Genomic DNA, 17,794 nt, shown 5'->3' with positions numbered 1-17,794 from the left:
TCACTAGAAATTCTAAATACTTATTTTTTTTTCACTAAATGTCTAATAACATTTGGGATGTTCATTATTTAAAAAAAAAATAGAACAATGATAAACACTAACCATTTTTTATTTCAAGCATTCACAAATACTTCTCATTTTTCTTTATCTTTTTTTTCCATATGTCATACCTACATTATTTTTTGAGTGAATATTTCAACTCCCACTTATTTTAAACATCTCATCAATAATTTTTATTTCTCTCCATTTCTATCTTTTTATCACATCCTAAACTTTATCATATTTATATTATTTCATCTTCTGTTTTCTTTCTCTAGATGTTGGATAACACATTGAAAAAATATAAATATAATAGATAATTTGTATAATAAAGAAATAAGATGTGTTAATTGAATATTTCAAATACGCCTGCAAAGATTTGTCATATGCCAAAGCACATGGGTTTGATATTGGTTGTAGATATAAGAATTTTATTAGTGAATAAGATGTAAATATATGAGTAAATATTCTTTCAACTTTGAGATTACCATAATCCTAATAAGTCTCCATATTAATAGGTGTAATATTATCATTAATTTATAATTTTTTTCGTGACAGAACAGAGACATGTGAGTATCGTCAGAGTATATATATAAACCCCGTGATAAGTCCCTGACCTTAGCAATCTATAGCAGCACTTGAAAACACAATTCATTTCCTTGTTTCCTTCCCAATCAACACATAGAACCAGAGTGCAAAGCTTTTGCAGTCAGCAAGAGAACCAAAAAAAATCCCACACCATGGATTTGCTCCTAGAACTGAAAACCGCACTGGAACCGTTCCGCGAAACACTATTGTTCACAATCCCATTGACTCTATTGCTGCTGGGCATAGTGTCCCGAATCCGCAGAAAAACGGCGCCGTATCCACCGGGCCCAAAAGGCCTCCCCCTAATAGGCAACATGAACATCATGAACCAGCTCACACACAAAGGCCTGGCCAACTTAGCGAAGCAATACGGCGGCGTTTTGCACCTCCGCATAGGGTTCCTCCACATGGTGGCGATCTCCAACGCAGAAGCGGCGCGTGAGGTTCTCCAAGTCCAAGACAACATCTTCTCCAACCGCCCCGCGACAATCGCCATCAGCTATTTAACCTACGACCGCGCCGACATGGCTTTCGCGCACTACGGTCCCTTCTGGCGCCAGATGCGCAAGATCTGCGTCATGAAGCTCTTCAGCCGCAAGCGCGCCGAGTCATGGAACACCGTCAGAGACGAAGTCGACTTCATCATCCGTTCTGTTACGAACAACCTCGGAAGCCCCGTCAATGTCGGAGAACTCGTCTTCAACCTAACGAAGAACATCATCTACCGCGCCGCGTTCGGGTCTAGTTCCCAGGAGGGGCAGGACGAGTTCATTTCGATTCTTCAGGAGTTCTCGAAGCTCTTCGGGGCTTTTAATGTTGCAGATTTCGTTCCGTTTCTTGGGTGGGTTGATCCTCAGGGGCTCAACAAGAGGCTTGTGAAGGCACGTGCCTCGCTGGATAGCTTCATTGACAAGATCATCGACGAGCACGTGCAGAAGAGGAGGAGTGGCCACGACGGCGATGAGGAAAGTGACATGGTTGATGAGTTACTGAATTTTTATAGCCATGAGGCGAAGCTGAATGATGAGTCCGACGAGTTGCTCAACTCCATCAGCCTCACCAGGGACAACATCAAAGCCATCATCATGGTACGAACATCCCTGCCACACTATTTATTTTCAAATGTCTAATACATCAAAGCCATCATCAGGGTACGAACATCCCTGCCACACTATTTATTTTCAAATGTCTAATACATCAAAATATTTTATTATTTTAAATTTCTCATCACCATCTTTTAAATTAGAAGAGAAAATTATTTAAAAAAATGAGACACTGAATCACAAAGAAACATCAAGAAGAAAGTGTAAGAGAAAATATAGCTAACATTCATATATATTTTAATTATATATGTAAGTAAAATGAATACAAATTGTACTTTTCTTAAAAACTATTAAAATAAGATGACTACAAATTGTACTTCACTTAGAAATAAGAAATTTTTGTATACTTACGGACTGTCTCGCGTGTTCATAATTTTAACTTTCAATTTATCAGGAAAAAAAGATTTCATCAAATATCACAAAAAATTAACGGGAATCATTGATAATACTGTCCTGTTTGGTATGGAGAAGACAAATAAAAATTACAGTATTAATGAAAGTAAAGAGGGTGAATAAAAATAGAGAAGAAATAAAATTAAAATAGATTATTTTAATTAAAATTAAAATTAAAGAGGGTGAATACAAAGATAGCTAAAAAAATAGCTGAAAAATAATATAATGAATTCCATTTCATCATTTTTAAAATTATTTTATCTCTTTTTTTTTCTTTTATCAAACAAAAAAAAATATCATTCTTTCCCCCTTCTAATTTGTCTGCAACCGAATAAGCACTGCATGTGACAATAATGCAAGAATTTTTCTTACTCCACACCATTAAATCATCACTTGTAGGAAAAAAAATAATCATCAATGAAAGTACTATTCACTATGGCTCAACCACCCCCTCATTTCAATTATCAACGAGTCTATGTAAAGTCGGAAAAAAAAAATTAAAGACTTTCAGACAGTCTGTACGTGCAAAGATGTATTATCATCATCATGAATAATTATAAATTTTCTTACAATATTTTTTTTAACAAATCTTCATGGTTATTAGATGAAAAAATATTAAATATTTTTATTTGTTTATAAGAGTTTAATGGTTATATTTAAAATAATTTTATATTATTATTTAATCATAAATTATTATTATAACTTTTAAAATAATTATTATAAAAATTAATAAATATTATATATATAATAAATTATAATTAAATAATGATATAAAATTATTTTAGCTCTAAGTATCCATCCTTCTCAGTCTTTCGACCGCCTCTAAAAAAAAAGAAAAAAAACTTGAGTTGCCAGGAACTGTATAAAAAAGGTCTGAGACTTGAAAAGAGCAAGATATGTAAGCAGTGGCCATTCCGGTTGCTATTTTCTCTGTTTATAATATATTAAATATATGTATTCTTTCATTTATTTTTTTTTATAAAGTATTAAAGATATTGGTAAGAAAATAATTAATATGCGGGAATATAACTTTACCCAGTATACATGTCAAATAGTAATTCACTCAAATAATATGCCATGATATTTTCGTCTATTATTTGTTTTGTGAAAAAGTTGAGGCTAGGACCGCATATTTTCGTCTCTAAGTCAAATGGAGTAATATGTGATTATAGATTGATGTGGATGGTATTACATTACAAGAAAACATAAAAATAAAAAATAAAAAAATACGCCGACAAAACAATTTCCAAAACTTGTTTCTTTGTTTAGAAGAAAACAAAGACCCTTAAAATTGTATGAAAATTATTTTTGACTTGCTGTATAAGGAGAGATTCTTTAAAGATTCTCTCCAACTGGTTCGTTTGTTTAACATAACCTGGATTCGTTTGTTTCATAAAAAGGATGAGATTTAAGGGTAATAAAAAGGGAAGAAGGGGGAAGAGAACAATTCTTCCTTCCTTTGGACATGGAAAAGGAAAGTGTGCGAGGTTAGTCCTACGTCACTTGTATCATTTCTCAGTTTATGAATGGAAATTCAGAAACAAAAAACGGGTTATATTACTTATATTTTATTTTCTATTTTTTCTTTCATTTTTCTAAAAAAAGCAACTTTTAACCTTTTTGTGAATTAATGTGTAGAAATACTATTATGCATGTTTTATTATTTCATATTTCAGTAATATTTTAGTACTAAATGTTATAATAGGATGAAGCACATTAAATTAAAGGATTGATACTATTTGGTTTGTAAAAAATAGGGTGGGTTTAGGAAAGAAGGAAGTGGGGGGAGGTGGACGTACTATCAAATCCTTCCTTCCTTTTTTGAACATCGTTGACTGTGTAATAATTGTATTTTTTTTATAGCTGGAAATAATTATATTTGCAGCTAAGTCCCACATCATTCATATAATTTGTCAATTTATGAACGGTAGAAAAAAAGGGCTACCTGACAAAAATATTTTAATTTATATTACATTTATTTTATATTTGAGATACTTATGCTATTTTATATTCATGTTTTGTTTCTTCACTTTCTATACAACTAAACAAGTAAAAGGAAATTGTTTATCTCTCTTTCATTTCACTTTTTCTTCTGTCGAATAATCTAAAAATTATTATACTTTCTACATTTTTTCATTCTTTCACTTTTTTTTTCTTATATCAAACACAACAAAAATGTTAAAACAATATTTTACTTTATATACTTTTATATACTTTATTACTTTTATCATATACTTCAGTAATAATATGATGGATTGTCTTAAGAAGAAAGTAATAATATGATGTGACACATCAAAATAAAAGATTGAAATGTTTATAGTATCCCTAGTCACATGTATGTGACAAATAGCTTGTTTATTATTTGTTTAAATTAATAGAAAATGATATTTTTAATATAGTTCGGATATTCTGGTAATCATAACATATATTCCTGAGTAATAAAAAATGTGAACCAAACGTGTGCTTCAATTATTCCTAGACCCAGTGTCCATGCATAATTTTTTTTTGAAAAGATTTTCATGTTACAGGCAAAAGCATACACTATAATTAACTAGTTAACTACGTATAAAATATGCAAACTTAGATCGGGAGAATGAATGGTATAAACTGTGAAGCCTCAAAGATAAAAAGTCCCCATTGTTTTAATTTAGTGGTTAATATCGGTGCCAATTATCTTTCGGTTCATGTCATTGTGATATTTCAATTTCAAGTTTTGAACAACAACAACAAAATAATACAAACAAAAAGAAAAGAAAACCAGAAATGAAACTGTTGATGTAATTATTATTTTTGGTTTTTGTGTACACTAGTAACTAGTAACACTATTAATGTATAGTATTTGAAACAAGATTTTGGTGGATAGTAACTGACAACTATGCAAGACCATGCAGGACGTGATGTTTGGAGGAACCGAAACTGTTGCGTCGGGAATTGAGTGGGCAATGGCGGAGCTAATGAGAAGCCCAGACGACCTACGGCGCGTGCAGCAAGAACTCGCCGACGTGGTGGGCTTGGACCGGCGCGTGGAGGAATCAGACCTCGAAAAGCTCGTATATCTAAAATGCGCTGTCAAGGAGACGCTGCGGCTGCACCCACCTATCCCGCTGCTCCTCCATGAGACTGCGGAGGATGCGGCGGTGTGTGGTTACCACGTGCCGAAGGGCTCGCGCGTGATGATAAACGCGTGGGCCATAGGGCGGGACAAGAGCGCGTGGGAGGACGCGGAAGCGTTCAAGCCTTCGCGGTTTCTGAACCCGCACGTGCCGGATTTCAAAGGGAGTAACTTTGAGTTCATTCCATTCGGGTCGGGTCGGAGATCCTGCCCCGGAATGCAACTGGGTCTTTACACGCTGGAACTGGCCATGGCACACTTGCTTCACTGCTTCACATGGGAGTTACCAGATGGAATGAAACCCAGCGAGTTGGACACGAGTGACGTGTTCGGACTCACCGCGCCCAGGGCGAGTCGACTCGTCGCAGTCCCATTTAAGCGCGTGTTATGCCCTCTCTAATAAAAGAAAAAAAAGTATCGCAAGTTTACGAATAACGGCCTCGAAGGGCTTCACCAAAGTATAAAAAGAACATGGCGGTGAAGTGCTTCGGGACTTTAAGGTTGTTTTTTCTTCTTCTTTAATTGATGTTTTTCATTCCTCAATTGTACGTGGGTGATCGTGTCTGGAGGAGAACCCAGTTATTGTAAAGAAGACAAGGGGATATTAGGTTAAGTTTTCTGTTGATTATTGTAAAGACGATTTGATCTACGTGCGGAAACATCATTATTGTTGGGTTCACTTGGTTGTATTTTTTGGTCGCACTCTGGTTTTAGTTGTTTGCAAACTTGATAAAACTGCAGCAAAACGGAAGTACCTTGCAAAAGTCTTGTCCAGAAAATTTAGGGTTTTATTAGGCAAAATTTACATGGAGGCTAAATATAAATTATTAAATTCAGGGGGCAAAATTATTGACAAAGTTTTATAATGTAGTAATTTTAACATTTCACTTTTAACAAATAATATATATATATATATGACTAATTTATTTAAGTTATTTTACAATATAATTGATTCCAAATAAAATTTGAGTAATTTTAATTTTATAAATTAAAATATGATTAATAATATTATTTTAGTGATGCTTGATTACACTTTCAAAAAAAAAAAGTAATGCATGCATTAACAAATATAATCTTTTCATTATACTTTTTTGAAAAATTATTATAATAAAATTATTGTTTAATTATTCAAATCAACAATATTTTTTAAACTTTAATGTATTAAAAATATTTTTGCAAAAATTATACCTTCTTAGTCTTGTCACGGGCGTCTAATTGTCATGTCATTATCTTCAATGACTTGCATGGACGTGTCAATGATTGAACATGATGATGTAACACTCTGTTTGTCATATCATCACTTAATGAAAAGATGACTAACGGTAGGTAGTAAAATAAAATAATTTTTTTTAAGTATGTATTTGATAAAAAAAAAATGAATTTTTAGATAGTAATCTAAAAACAACCCATTTTTCAGGTATGAAAAACTTATTTAATATATGACATGAAAAATTTATTTAAATTATATATAATTGGTATTTTACAGTTTATAATTAATGTACATATGTAACATATTATGCATTCTCTCACTATTCTTCACTATTCTCTGGATCCAAAATGTATATCCTCATTATTTGATCTTGTTGGATTCTTTTCTAACCTTGTCCAGATATTAAAATGTATGCATCTTAACTCTTTAATCTTACCTTTAATATTATCTTATTAATCTAGTTCAATTAATTAAATACGATAAATTGATATATGAGTTATTGTAAATTTCAAATAGTATTTTTTTAAATGTATTTCTTATTTTAAATGAGGAATTATCTTAAAAAAATTAAATAAGATAAAGTTTCTCAAATTTATATAAAATTAAATTACTTATATGTTTATCAAGTTATTTTAATTAATTTTTAATTTTTTGACAAGTTTACAAATATTTGATCAAATAAAAGTCTATGAGAATCGATTTTTTTTATTGACTTATAAGATTTGCTTTTAAACATAACTTAAATTTACTATTATCATTTTTATTTTCATTTTCAATAAAATGATAAAATTTATCATTTATCATTTTATCTGAAATTAAATTATTTATTTTGATAAAACTCCTCCTTATCATTTGTTAACTAAAAAATTATTTTTCATATTGATATAAATAAGTTTTTCATATCTAGAAAATAGACCAATTTTAGATTGTTACCTAAAAATTTATTTTTTGTCAAATATTTACCTGAAAAAAAAATAGTTTCATTTTACTACTTATTGTTAATTTCTTTTCGTTAAATAATGACGTGTGAGAGAGGGAGTGCCAGATTATCATGCTCAATCACTAACACAAGGTAATAACATGATAATGAAGTATTTGTGATAAGATGTAATGATGTGATACTCCATCTGCCACGTCATCATTTAACGGAAGGGGAAATTATTGTCAAGTGCTTGGTTGAAAAAAAATAATGTTAAATGATATTTAAAAAAACCTATATTCCATGTATGAAAAAATTATTTAAATAAGTTATTTTGTAATATTCGTTGTATTGTATCAAAAGATATTTCATACATTTGTTAACTTTTTATTAATGCTTTTTTTCAAAATTTTATAACAAAGTTTTATAATTTATATATATTCTTTTACAATGACCTTCTATTTAGATATATTAACAAATTACGTTTTATCTGAAAAAAAAATTAATTAAGTTTTATAATTTAGTCTACTTTTTCCATTTTTATCCGCTCCATTTCTCACATTTTATTCTCTCTTATCTAACACACCATTAGGACATGAAATATACAAAGGCTCATCACTGGACAGCGTAAAATCAAGGAGTGATCTCACCATTTACTATTTAGCTTGAATTACATTGCAGAGAACAAAACATAATAATGCATCTTCGGATTAGAATGTTTTTAAAGATTCCAATTTAAAAACTATTGAGTATATTTTTCAAATATGTTTAATAGTTTTAATACAAAAATTATGATAAATAAAATTTTGGAGTCTATATTTGAATTTAATAGATGATTTGTTTAGTTGTTTCTTTTATCATTAATTAATTTACATACAAAACTGACTATTGCAAATAGTTGTATATCTCGTTTCTTGGATTTTATTATATAAAAAAATTATTTTAAACAATTTATACTGAGTAAATTGTTTTAAAACTGTAACAAAACTTTTTAAAACTACTTTCCTCTTAACATATCCAAGCATAAAATCGAAATAAATTATTTCATAGAATTAATTATATTTACACTCAAATACTCAATTGTTGAATCATCTATTTTACACAACTAATGTTTTTTTTTAAATCAGTACATAACTAATCTAAGTGTACACTATTCTGTTTTCTTGTTTAATTTTTTAAAATAACGACAATAATTCTCTTAAAAATTAGTGATAATAATTATCATCATAAAGAGTGAGAATTTTTAAAGTTTAAAAACAGTGAAGCATAAGCCATGGCTGGTGGGCTCTTAAAACTGCTGTGACGTCGCGGGAGTAAGTAATAATTCTTGCTCTATTGTCAATGGTTATCACATCTTCCACCCCACTAGTTGCTCTTCCTTTACACTACTCTTTATTTAATCAAAGCTCAAAATATATTTTTGGTTTCTTATCCTGTCACTAAAATGTATTTGACCGTTATCATTAAGATTCAATCAGTGATAAGAGGAGAAGAAAGAGAAAGAAACGTAATAGATTCGATTTCTTCCCTAAAAACAATAAATTAACCGATTAACATATACCATAAAAAATAATTTATTTTAATCATTTATCTCTTCAAATTTAAGTTAACACTATCCTTTTAAAACTGTGATTTTTTTTATATATTTTGAGATGTAATTTTTAAATTTTTTAAACTGATTCAAGATATAATATTTGTCTCAATAGACTTACCTATATACAAAAATCATGAAATTCAAACTGATGTTTAGACTAAAAAAAGTCATAAACAAAATAAAAATTACATTGAAAAGTAAATTCTACAAGTAACCGACAAATGCTGATGTTAATCTATATGCTGCCTTCAAGAGAATAAAACAATGGGCTAATTAAAGTTCATATACTTGTGATTACGTAATTTGCTTATGTATTTGGATTATCTTTCATAAATAAGTTTTTTTTTAAAAAAAAGCAGAATCTTCATAAAGAAGTTGGAGTCGGATATGCATGCAAATGTGCGTAAGCATATAGCACACAATTCCTGACGTAATGAGGAAACTTAAAAGAGCAGAACACGTACATGTATGCCAAAGTGCAGGAGGAAAAATAGAGGTTTAGGTGAGATTTTGAAGGGGACGTGAGGCCAATTTCTTTCTGGTCGTGTTCAAAATTATTATATATTTTAACTTAGATGAAAAGTAGTCATTTTGTTCGTCCTTGTTTTTTCTCCGAGTGTGTTTGATTTAAAGAATGAAAATATAAAAGATAAAAATAAAACATAAATTTTTGAATTAAAGTAAAATATAAAATATGTGGATCAAAAAAATGTAAATTGAATTTTTTTTCCAATATAATTTTTCTCTTCAAAAGCAAATACACCCTCAATGTAAGTTTGCCGCTCTGATGACCAGTCACATTACGGAATTTATCTTGTGTTTTTAGTTAGATATTTCAAAAGGCTAATATATCTTTCATTACTTATTTAATATGAATTAATGTTATTTTAATTGATATTATTATGTATTTTAATAGAATTAATAGCAATATTTCCTATTAATTACTTTAAACTTTTATATGGAAGAAGGTTTACCGAGTCACCATTTGCATATCCTCTTTCGAGCCTTCCTCTTCCCACGTGAATTCTTGAGTTAGCCTAAAAAAAAATTTGTCAATTCTGGTGTCCCATAATTATTTTTGGGAAGAGTATGTTATATTGGGAGACTTGTGCATCAAGCGGATAAGTTTTAAAAGACAGTGTAAATTTACATTTCTTATTATTTTTATTTGGAGTTTGAACTCTTGAATGATGTGTATGGAAAAATCATTGTTGGAAGGAGATAATTCACTTACGAGTACCACTAGATTTTTCTCAGAGGAGTTAAAAAAATTTAGTAACAAACTCAGATACTTTTTTGCAATCATATGCGCAGAAAAAAACAGCATTTTTAAAATTTTATAATTTTATTATATATATATATATATATATATATATTGTGTACTATAAAAGAATTGTTTAAATAATATAAATATAGTAAGTTTAGTCTATTCAATCATAATTATTGGCACATTTGTTAAGTGAACTTCACTTGAAAAATGTACAGCGGTTGATCAAAATTCTAACTTCACAATTGTCATTGATTTGATTTAATCAAGTGGAGGATTAATGATTTTATATTTTTTTTCTTAGCGATAATTAGTTTTAAGAAACATATTTCAGGTTTATTATTTCATTTTATTGAAATCTTAAAAGTGTTATACATATATAAATACTATAATAGAAACATTGAATATTAAACTAGTCGAACTCTCTTTCTTCATTCAATATCTGTCTAGCCTGCTATACTTATTCTCAACTTTATTTACTTTAAAGTTAGTTATATTAAAATATATTTCATGACTAATAATAATTAAAAGAAATGAATTTGTAAATATGTAGATAAACATTAAAGAATTTATAATATTTTATTTTAGTTAATGATAAAAGATATAAATTATTAATATAAATAATAATTTATGATAAAATATCTTTGACCATATAATTACTGTTTTAATGTAATAATCAAAAATATAAATTAATAAATAATTTATTATGTATACATATCAGCATATTTTGTTTTTTAATTTAATTTTATTCAAATATTAAATAGTATCATAGATGTTATAACATGTATATGTGTGTGTGAGTGTATATATATATATATATATATATATATAACATTAGAACTTATTTTAAATTTTATTATTTTTTAACATTTATTTCATACAAATAATAATTAAAAATAATAGTTTTATAAATATGCAATTAAATTTAAAATAATTTATAATATGTTATTTTACTTAGTATATAATTTTTTGTTCTTATGAATTCAAATTTTAAGAATAATAATAATAATAATAGAATTCTTTCATAACAATAAAGTATGAGATATTGTGATTTTTAATTTATAAATTCAAATAATAAAGAATACTATATATTCATTACGTACAAGAAATATAAATTAGTCGTAAAATACGCAATAATAGTGAGTTACAGTATAACTATTAATAACTTTGCCTTTTTTAATTCATTTACAACGAGAAAAAATTAGTAACATATGAAACTTAGCATATAATAATATTAAAAAAAATTAGTAACACATATAAATAATAATTCTTATAGATAAATAATACTTATAATTAAATTATAAGATATAAAATTTGAATCATATACTTATTCTTATATATAAGTAATAATAAAAATTATAGATAAATCTCATTACAATGATAATAATCTCATATACCATAATTCTTGTCAACGAAAAATAAAAAAATGATTAATTAATTTAAATAATTTAACTTTTTTAATTGAAACACAAAGTAAAATAAGAAGATAGAATATGCATTATAAATGTAAAATATTTGTACATTAACATCTAATAAAATATAAGCATTTATTGGAGGTATTATTTTACTTTCAAATTGACTGACATGATAAGAAGAAGATTAATTAGATATCAAATAAAAAATCATAAATAATTTCTGGTTATAAAAAAATAAAAATATAACCATTTAGTCACATCAAATTAATCATAAAAAAACTTTATTTTAAATTATAATAACTTAAAAAAAAAAGATTACTCTCACCATAAAAAAAGTTTCACTCATCTATCTCAAAACCTCAACCCCTACTTTTTTTTTTCCTTACACACCCTACACTCCACTAACACTTCTCAAAACCTTAACTCATTTTTTTTTTTCATTTATTCTTTTGCCCTACTCCCTCATCTCAAAAGTCCCACCCCGGCCCCATTTTTTCCAACTAATTTCCTCCATCCTAAAACCACAACCCTTTATTTTTACCAGCCACCCCACTTCGCCATCCCAAAACCCCAATTCCCATTTGTTTCCTAGCTAACCACCTTCCTCTACCCCCACTCCCCCATCTCAAAAACCTTAACCACTCATTTTTTCCAGCCACTTCTTCTACTCAACCCCCATCTCAAAACCCTATCTCCTGTTTTTTCAAGCACCTTCATCCCCTCATTCCACTATCTCAAAAATCTAACCCTACATTTTTTAACATATGTGTGAGAAACATCACACTAACATGCAATTTTTTTCTTAGACTACAAGTATCCTTCACCGAAGACAATCCTATTTACGGTTAGATCTTTATAGGCAATAAAGTTCTCACTTCAAACATTTAACATAACTGCATACACTTGATGATACATTTACTTGTAATTTGAATGAAAATAAACAACTAAAGAAATTAAAACAATATCACATTTATTATCTGTTCAATTATGCGCTGAAAGTTTAGACTTGATAGAAATGTTAATTATAGGATCACAACATCGTTCAATGATAGACAAATCAAATGAGAGATTAAAAAAATTAACAACCTTCATATTTGCACATAATCATGGATTTCTAATTTACTTTTTTTTTTGTAAAAATAATTTTTTTTGTTTTTCATCTATATTTATTGTTTCAGTTTAAATCTAAGTTTTGTTTTTCATTTAGATCAAATTGGTCTTTTTATTAGTTTTACTATAGTGTCAATTTTGACAGACATGATAATTACAAGAAAATATATCCTTTGTGATGGAAAAAAGTTGTGATTAAAAACTTAAAAAATCGTCACTAGGAATATTTAGTGACAATGTTTTGATTGTCACTAATATGCGAGTCACTGTTGTAAGAGTGACGATATTTTGGGTTGTCACAAAAATACTATTTTATTGTGAAAACAAATATCATCACTAATATTTTTATATAATCGTCACCAATATTCTATAAGAGTTTGTAATGACAAAATAATTAATGATAAAATGTTATTATTTGTCAATTTTTCGTCACAACTAGTTACTAATTGTAATTAGTATGATTTTTATTACTATTTTTAAATAAAATATTGTTTTATTATCACTATTATTTTTAAATATACCAATAATGCATTGAAAATTATTTTTAAATGCTGAAATAATTATCATTGAAATAAAAGTACAAAAATCAAATAAATCAAAGTTTACATTAAAATATAACAAAATCATTACATGTTGAACGATAAACTAAAACAATAGTATCCAAAAATACATAAATCAAATACATTAATACAATATTTAGATTCTCATAAAAATAATAAAGCCAAGTGCAAAACCTATAATATTAAAGTCTCAACATTACAATAAAAAATAGTATCTTCATAAGTTTTAATCTCAAAACTACAGTAAGTAGTATCTTCATACGTTTCAATCTTTCAAATAAATATAAAAAAATAAATCACATAAAAATAAAAAATATTGGTATTTTGGTTTTAGAAAAATGACCACATAATAATAAGTCTAAAAGAAAATATTCATTCAATAAAAGAGCTTCGTATTACTAACCTGAGCACTTGAGTTAGTAGGTGATTCAGAGGTCGACAATTCTTCCAATATGCCTACAATTTGACGCTTCACTTCATTTTCAAGATTTTGCTTCATTTGTTCTTAGTTAGTTTCAATCAACTCTGTTGAGATTGTACTTCAATATGAAGTTGGGTTCAATATGAAGTTGGGTAATGACATCCTGCTTTTTTGTAATATTTGTCAACTTTTGCACTTCCAACTCCAAATTATTTGCTTGATTTTGTGCATTTTCAAGTTGATTTTGAATAATTTGTTTGTGTGAAAACTTCTTTATTATTGGTGCACGACCAACACCTAAAGAAAGGTTTGACTTTCTTCCTAATACCATGACGAAATGTTCAACAAGTGGCACATGAGCTTTTGAAATTTCCTCTTGATATATATCACCGACATTCTCCAAAGCTTCTTGTATAATATAGAAAAAGTATGTATAATTTTCATACTTACATTAAAATCTTCACATTATTAGTTGACAAATGAAAAGAAAAACATTTCACAAAAATATAATTACATATGATATCATAATACAATTAATGTCTTTTAATTCTAATATTGACATCTAAGACTTTAAAATGAAATTTTTCTTTACCATGATTTTTTCTCCTTTTGGAATGCACCAAGTTCCATTAGATCTCATGTGGGCCTTCCAAACTTCCACAACATCGGGTCATTCACCAAATATTTAATCTTCTTTCTATTAAAATTAAATATAGTAAAAGACAAATTAAATAATATAAAAATAATATAATCTAATGTATGATGCCTTTATATAAATTTCACCAAACTTTCATATATCATATAAAAACAATCACAAAATAAAAAAATGAGTTATTATTATATAACTTATAAGAAAATGAATATAAAATATTAAAAGATGTTACCATTTCAAATGTCTTTTGCACAATTGATTTTGTGCTAATAATTGATTTTATTTCTTGCTTGCTTCAATTAGCTTTGTTTGTCAAGCTTCTTTCCTGCATCAAAGTATAAATGATTTTATATTATAAGTATAAATCTATTAAAAAATTCTGTTCAAAATAATAAAATAACTTTACCTGAAATTTTGAACCACTCCACTTGTTTTAAATTAGCCAATTCCAAGCTTCTGGAGATACGAATTTTGGTCTACCCTTTTCTTTAAGATAAGCTTGATGTAAATGATAAAGCTTATTCTTCTATTGAGATTGAATTTGCTTCATTGCATATTCTTTCACCTCGTTAGATAAACTAAAAGCATCCTTATATCATATGTTTTCATCAGAAAAAAGTAAAAATTAAATACTATCAAGATACATTATCAAACCAATTTGAAGATATAACTAATATTTAAATAAATTAAATATAATTGACCTAATTATATATTAACCTTCATATGTCGCCACATTTCATCTACATCATCCTTACTAATTTCACTCCAACCATTAACTTGTAGAGGAGCTTTCTGGCTAATACACACTTGTGCCTCATACTTGAAATATTTTGCATGTTTTCTGCAAATCTTATAAAATGGTGGAGGAAATTGGATGTCGATACTTTTTTCCTTTGTCATAAGATTTTCCTTTTTATTTTGAAATTTTGCATTTATTGTATGCTCACGTCCCTTCTTTATGACATGCTTGCCTAAAATAAATAAGCTATAACATTTTTAATGATAATTTTGAGGCATGAGATGCATTATTAGGTAAAGACTCCTTTACTTCTTTATCAAGAGAGTGGTGTATGGATGAATCATTATAGACTCTTTTAGAATTCAATATCGATGATTTCATCATCTATCAATTACAATGATTAATCATAAAAGTAAGAAATAAAATACAAGTTAAACTTGTATATAATATAAATTATAATTGTAATAAATCAAGAAAGTCTGGATATTTAATGGAAAACTTATATCTCAATTTTTTTTCATGCCTAAAAGAATAGATCAATTCATAAATAACATATATACACTTTTCAATTGAAATTAACCAATTCTCCAAATTTAACTTCCTAGCATCAAATGATACACTCACGACACACTTAATCACTAACTAATTTTATTTTTTTAAGCAAGAGTGAATTTTATTGAGAATATATCTTACTCTCACTCACAAAACCACCCCACTCATTTATTAAGAAAATAATGTATATTAGCATTATATTAAAAAAAATTTAAAGAGTTACCTTTCTTTTCCATGACTCAAGATCATTTGTAGCAGCAAACTCATCATGTTTGTCGTTCTCGTAATTAATTTTCACTTGAAGAATTTGATCCAAGTTCCCCTTCATATTCAGGTACATAGCCTTCATCATCAACATTGGATTTCTTTTTATCCTTTTTCTTAACTTTTTGAATTCTATCCTTGAAAATGGTGGCCAATTTGAACAACTCTAAAGCTTCTATTTTTGCTTGATTCTCTGCAATTCTCTGCATCCTAATTGGAACCTCTTCAACCTTTGACATTATTTTCTCCTTCTTCACTATGAGGGAAGCTAACTTGTTTGTGTGAGTGCTTTTGGTTTTGGTTTTGACGTAAGTAGGTGGAAGGTTATAGGTGAGTTTTTTTTTATAATTATTTTTTAAACTTTTTTTAGAGGACAGATTGTTAACTAAGAGAGTGGGTGAGAGAGGTTATTTTAAGTTGGGCGGTGGAATGGGATTGAGAAAGAGGATATTGAACGAGCAAATGGAAGGAGCAAAGAATGGGATCACATGATCTTTAAAACAAATAGAATATTTCCATTTGCAACAAACATTCATAAAATTAAATTCTTTCATTAATTAACATGAATGGTAGAAGTGGTGAATGAAGAATTATTTTTTATCAATGAGACAGGAGATAGTTCTAATTTTATAAAAAAAGTTTAAATATGCTTTTAGTCCATAATAAATTAGTTAAATTTTATTTTAGATTTCTAATAATTTTTTTTCATCGAGTTTCTAATAATACAAAAATTTTATTTTTAGTTATTGTTATTTTATTTTAGTCCTTATAAAATTTTGTTCTTTTTCTATTAGTCCCTTTAAAAAAATACTCGATAGAGACTAATAAAAAATGATCTACATACTATAGAGACAAAAATGAAAAAAATAGATATATTAGAAGGATTAAAACATAAAACAAGGACCAAAAATTAATTTTCTTATTTTATTAAGGATTTAACGCAAAAAATAATTTTATTAGGAACCAAAAATAAAATTTGTTAATTTATCAAGGACAAAAAATATATTTAAGTAAAAAAAAACTCTAATTTGGTGGATAAATTTTTCTTCGTTTGCAACTATAGGTTATTAGTGTAGTTAGAAATCTATGTATGGTACATGCTCCATATTACAGGAATTTTCAAAATTTAATTAACTCGAGGAAAAACTACTAGAATAATTATTATTTCAAGTTTAAATTCAAACTATCTTTTGTTAAAAGTAACACAAAATCAAATAAAGTTAGTAGGAGTGGCAACAAAGAAAAAATAAACAAAAGCAACCACCAATGTGGAAGTTGAATTTCCACTTAATGCTTGAAGTGGGTGTGATCATTAGTAGTTGTTTTGTGTTTTCTCTAATATAAAGATTTAATTTGAATTTTACATAAAGATAAATATGACCGTTAAAAATACTTTTATAAAATAAACTATATAAAGAGGTGACTAATAAAATTGTATAAAAAATTAAAGAAACCATTAAATACTATACAAGCATAAAAAATATAAGATACTTTATATATATATATACTATGTTTATATATATATATATATATATATATATATATATATATATATATAACGCTATTAAACCCCCAAAGTACACTAAACTAAAAATTATCTAAAAATAATCGTGAATTTAGATAATTAAATAAAAAATAAAACTGGACTTTTAGTCGATTTGAAAGAAAAGATAAATTCAGATCATTAAATTTAATGTGATAAATTTCCTTTTAATTTTTTTAAATGTTGATAATATTATTTTCTTAAAGAATATAACTTTATCATCATAATTAATTTATTAAATATATTTTTTTTTTACTATTATTTTATCATGTGCATTACACGAGTCTATTTTAATGTATAAAATTTATAGTTA

General features: G+C 27.4%; 1 protein-coding gene across 1 annotated transcript; it reads left to right on the top strand.

Annotated features, from left to right (window-relative positions):
* The first annotated feature begins 644 nt into the window (after nt 1-644).
* On the top strand, nt 645-5,924 carry LOC114390886 (cytochrome P450 84A1-like). Its single transcript, XM_028351803.1, has 2 exons — nt 645-1,715; nt 5,015-5,924. Exons 1-2 carry the CDS (start codon nt 780-782, stop codon nt 5,633-5,635), a joined length of 1,557 nt encoding a protein of 518 aa, XP_028207604.1. The 5' UTR covers nt 645-779; the 3' UTR covers nt 5,636-5,924.
* The last annotated feature ends 11,870 nt before the right edge of the window (nt 5,925-17,794 follow it).

Source organism: Glycine soja, chromosome 16, assembly GCF_004193775.1.
Source record: "Glycine soja cultivar W05 chromosome 16, ASM419377v2, whole genome shotgun sequence".
In the NCBI taxonomy this organism is placed as follows: domain Eukaryota; kingdom Viridiplantae; phylum Streptophyta; class Magnoliopsida; order Fabales; family Fabaceae; genus Glycine; species Glycine soja.
Note: the sequence above shows the minus strand (reverse complement) of the source record. Positions and strands in the feature narration are given on the sequence as shown.

What these genes read in the sequence shown, in the direction of transcription:
- LOC114390886 (XM_028351803.1), top strand. Translation starts at nt 780, where the DNA reads ATGGATTTGCTCCTAGAACTGAAAACCGCACTGGAACCGTTCCGCGAA. An exon ending in ACATCAAAGCCATCATCATG is followed by an intron (nt 1,716 to 5,014) that starts GTACGAACATCC and finishes AAGACCATGCAG; the next exon opens with GACGTGATGTTTGGAGGAAC.